General features: G+C 44.3%; 1 protein-coding gene across 1 annotated transcript; it reads left to right on the forward strand.

The window, feature by feature from the left end:
- The first annotated feature begins 1,766 nt into the window (after positions 1-1,766).
- LOC148542455 (zinc finger protein RFP-like) lies at positions 1,767-3,542 on the forward strand. Its single transcript, XM_088468352.1, has one exon. The coding sequence runs from the start codon at positions 1,811-1,813 to the stop codon at positions 3,068-3,070; it is 1,260 nt and encodes a 419-aa protein (XP_088324478.1). The 5' UTR covers positions 1,767-1,810; the 3' UTR covers positions 3,071-3,542.
- The last annotated feature ends 247 nt before the right edge of the window (positions 3,543-3,789 follow it).

Genomic DNA, 3,789 nt, shown 5'->3' on the forward strand with positions numbered 1-3,789 from the left:
TAACCCATATTTTGGGGATTTGCGAGACCTATTTCTGTAGCGCGGAGTCTAATGTGCCAGCGGTGTTCACTAGGAACCCTCACAAGAAGGTATGGACTTGGCTGCGTCCAACACACAGGGCGCGGCCCTCAGAATAGGTTCCTCTGTACAGATTTTGGTGAACTCTAGATCAAGCAGAGAAGACTTTCAGCATAGTCAACAGGCCGGATCAGAACCAAACGGACAAGACGGTACCAGGGAGCAGACGTATGCAGGTCACAGAGGATAGCCAAGGCCAGAACCAGATTACCAAAAGCAGTACCAGGGATCAAATCAAAAATGGGTCAGGAACAAAGCCAAGGTCAGGAAAAGATAACAAGTAAACACAGGAATGCTGGAGAAAGGTAATGGAGCCTATACTCTGGCACCTGTCTGTTGCCAAAGACTCCCTCTTATAGGGAGGAGTTCAAATATCACGCCAAATGTGACTACACGTTTGGCGCATCTGTACCTTTATATTAGCCTGCAGGTCGGCACGCGCACTCCAGGGGGAGCCGCGGCCGCCTGCACTCTACAGCCGCACAAATGAGGAGACCCAGGAGCAGACACTTCAGCAGCGGGCGCCGGGGACTTCCCGCCCACTGCCCACCTCTGGCTAGGATTCTAGTACTGCTGCACCCGGTAAGTAATAGCTGGTGTCTGGCGCACTGTGACACCGGAGTCCCAGAGAGAGGATCGCACCGGAGCAATGATATTCGCCAGGTAAGTGTAAGCTAGGGGGGATTGAAGGAGACCGCAGGTGAAGGGGCTGCGGTGGGGGTAGCGGTAGCTGGCGGGGCGCATGGGTGGACACATACTATATTTTCTGCAAAAAATACAATGAAAAATATATGAAGTGGATTTGCAGGGACAGAGCTTTATTGCAAGCTCTGCCCCTTCATTTGATTTTTTATACATACTTGTGATGGATTCAAATATCGCACTGTGATATTGGGTGAATTTATCACGGCCAATCCGCATCTGAGATGCGGATTGTGATATATATGCCCCTTAATGAGGCATTTGCTTATATAATCCAGATTAACACATCACTCCTTCAATAGAAATGTTATTCAATTATATTTACATGTGTTTTCAGTGAAATAATGTCTTTTTAAATATAGAGGTGCGACACTAAAGCAGACTGCTGAAGACCTTGGCTGTGAAAAGGAATCTTGTCTTGTTGTAGTCTGGCATGTTTGCACTTAATTCTTCATAATGACGACTGACCATTGTAAAGACTGTCTATCTGGCTGTAAGTCTGTCTGTCTTCCACTACAGTTATCTTTCACAATGGACTTCATGCAGCAGATGTCAGCATGTCCCCGTTCGGTTGCCTGTCCAAACCAGCTTAGATCAAATATATTGGTTACACTGAAGAAAGCAAAACAAAGATCACTATAAATTGTTAACATTTATGCTGAGATATGTTGACTAAATGTAATTCTATGTAAGTGTATATTATTTATTACCAAGTGCTTAAAGGGTTAACAATGGAGAACAAAATACCACACACAATCTCTCCACACCTTAGGTTTTAACAATGACAAAACAAGTCATACCGGTTTCTGGGGAAAAATTATTTTATTTCTAGTTTTGATTCCTTGTTACAAATCATAGCGACTATCGAGTCACTGCAAATGTTCAGGCATAGCGACTGTGTGAAACAGATCCTGCAACACAGAGACGTGGATATAAATGCAGCTGAGATTGTTTTCATTGTGTACAGAATACACAGGAGGGATCAAGAGTCTGTACCTGGCCTGACTGCAAAGTGAATTCCTATGGTAGCATGGCAGAGCATTCTGTCTCTATTAAGCCAGAGGAAGGAAAGACTTGTAACATCTGTATTTACTGTGACTCTCCTGTACCTGCTCTTAAATCCTGTGTGATGTGTGAGGCTTCCTTGTGTGAGAATCACCTGAGAGTACAGAGCAAGTCAGCAGAACACATCTTATCTGACCCCACCGCTAACCTGGAGAACAGAAAATGCTCCATCCACAAGAAGGTCCTGGATCATTCCTGCCCTGAAGGGACTGCCGGTATCTGTGGGACCTGCAGACTTGATGGAGAGAACAGGGGGTGCCAGGATAATATTATAAAAGAGATGGCTGAGGAGAAGGACAAATTGGAAAATGTTCTGGAGAACATGAGCTTAAAGAAAAAGGAAACTGAGAAAAGAGGCCTGAGTGTGCAAGAGTGCAGGGGAGTCATGCAAGAATCAACAGCGGGTAAAGCACAGAGAGTAACTATTCCATTTACCAAAATGATCAAACAGCTAAAGAACAAAATTCTTTATGGGACCTACTGGCCGCAAGAGCAGATTCCACTCTCTGATCACATTCAGCAGCTGGGAATAAAGAAGGACGAGCTGTCCAGGAAGATACGTCCCACTGAGGAGCAGTACATCATGATTGATCCAGTAACTGTGTTACAGGAACGGGACATCCTGGACCAAGATAATGAGACACCACACAGTAACTTAACTGATATAATGAGCAAAGGAATGAATATTCAGAAGGCTTCAAACATGTTGCTTGATATAAATACAGCGGGTAATAATGTACTTCTAACAAGTGATCTGAAATCTGCCTTATGGTCAGTGGTAAGCCAGTGTTACCCAAAAACAAAAAAGAGATTTAAAGATCCTCAAGTTTTAAGCATCAGTAGTTTTTGCAAAGGGAAACACTACTGGAAAGTGGAGACCAGTAAGTCTGGAAACTGGAGGGTGGGGATGTGCTATCGCAGTATAGCCAGGAAAGGGTTTGGGTCTTATATTGGATGTAATAACAAATCCTGGGGTTTGTGTAAGTGGAATGATCAATATTCAGTGATGTATAATTGTAAGGAAATCCAGTTATCTGAAAGGGTGACATGTCAGAAATTAGGAATATATCTGGATTATGATGCTGGAAAGTTATCCTTCTATGAGCTGTGTGACCCAATCAGACACTTACACACCTTCACCGCCACCTTCACTGAGCCCCTTCATGCTGCGTTCAGAATTTGGTTAGATTCATTAGGAGCAGCCTGGATCGTATTAAGAAGCTAAAATTAGCAATTTCTGGATTTTTTTAGCAGCAAAGATCAGCAAACCATCACACTTTATTCCACAGACTGCAAAAGGTGCTTTCCACTTGCTTGTAACTTAAGGGAATAGCACAAACAGATTTCTGCCATCATTGTTTCATTAAACTCTTTTTTTTTTACCAATGCTATAAACACAAAGCTCACAGTATGCATTCTAAACAAAGTTTATTGTACTGAAACGTACAGTTGCATGAATCATTAACCGATGAACTATGCCTCATCTGTACCTGATCATAGTCTATGGAGTAAAATTGCTCAGTGTTGACATATTTACATTGAATATGAAGCAAAGCAATAGGAAATGGTTCATTCAATCCAATCACTGACAATCTCTCAGCACCTTATGTTTCTATGCAATAATTCATTCCATACAAGATAACTGGTAACATGTTAGCACAAATAAGAAACTTTGGCCCTAATTCAGACCCACTCGCGAGCGGCTGTCCGCTCGCAAGTGGGTCGATGTTCTGCACTGAGCATGCGCACGACGGAGGGAGCTCCGTCGTGCGCATGCGCCAGACGCGACGAGCGAAGAAAAGTCCTTCGCTCGTTGTGTCTGATCAAAGGGGGCGTGCTGTCGATGTTGATTGACAGCACGCCCCCTTTGGAGGACGTGCCGGGGGTGTGCCTCCCTGACGGGGGCGTTCCCACGGGAACGCCTTCCGTCAGAAGCCGGCCCAC

This window comes from Taudactylus pleione, unplaced genomic scaffold (assembly GCF_031769625.1).
Source record: "Taudactylus pleione unplaced genomic scaffold, aTauple2 ptg000012l, whole genome shotgun sequence".
Lineage (NCBI taxonomy): Eukaryota > Metazoa > Chordata > Amphibia > Anura > Myobatrachidae > Taudactylus > Taudactylus pleione.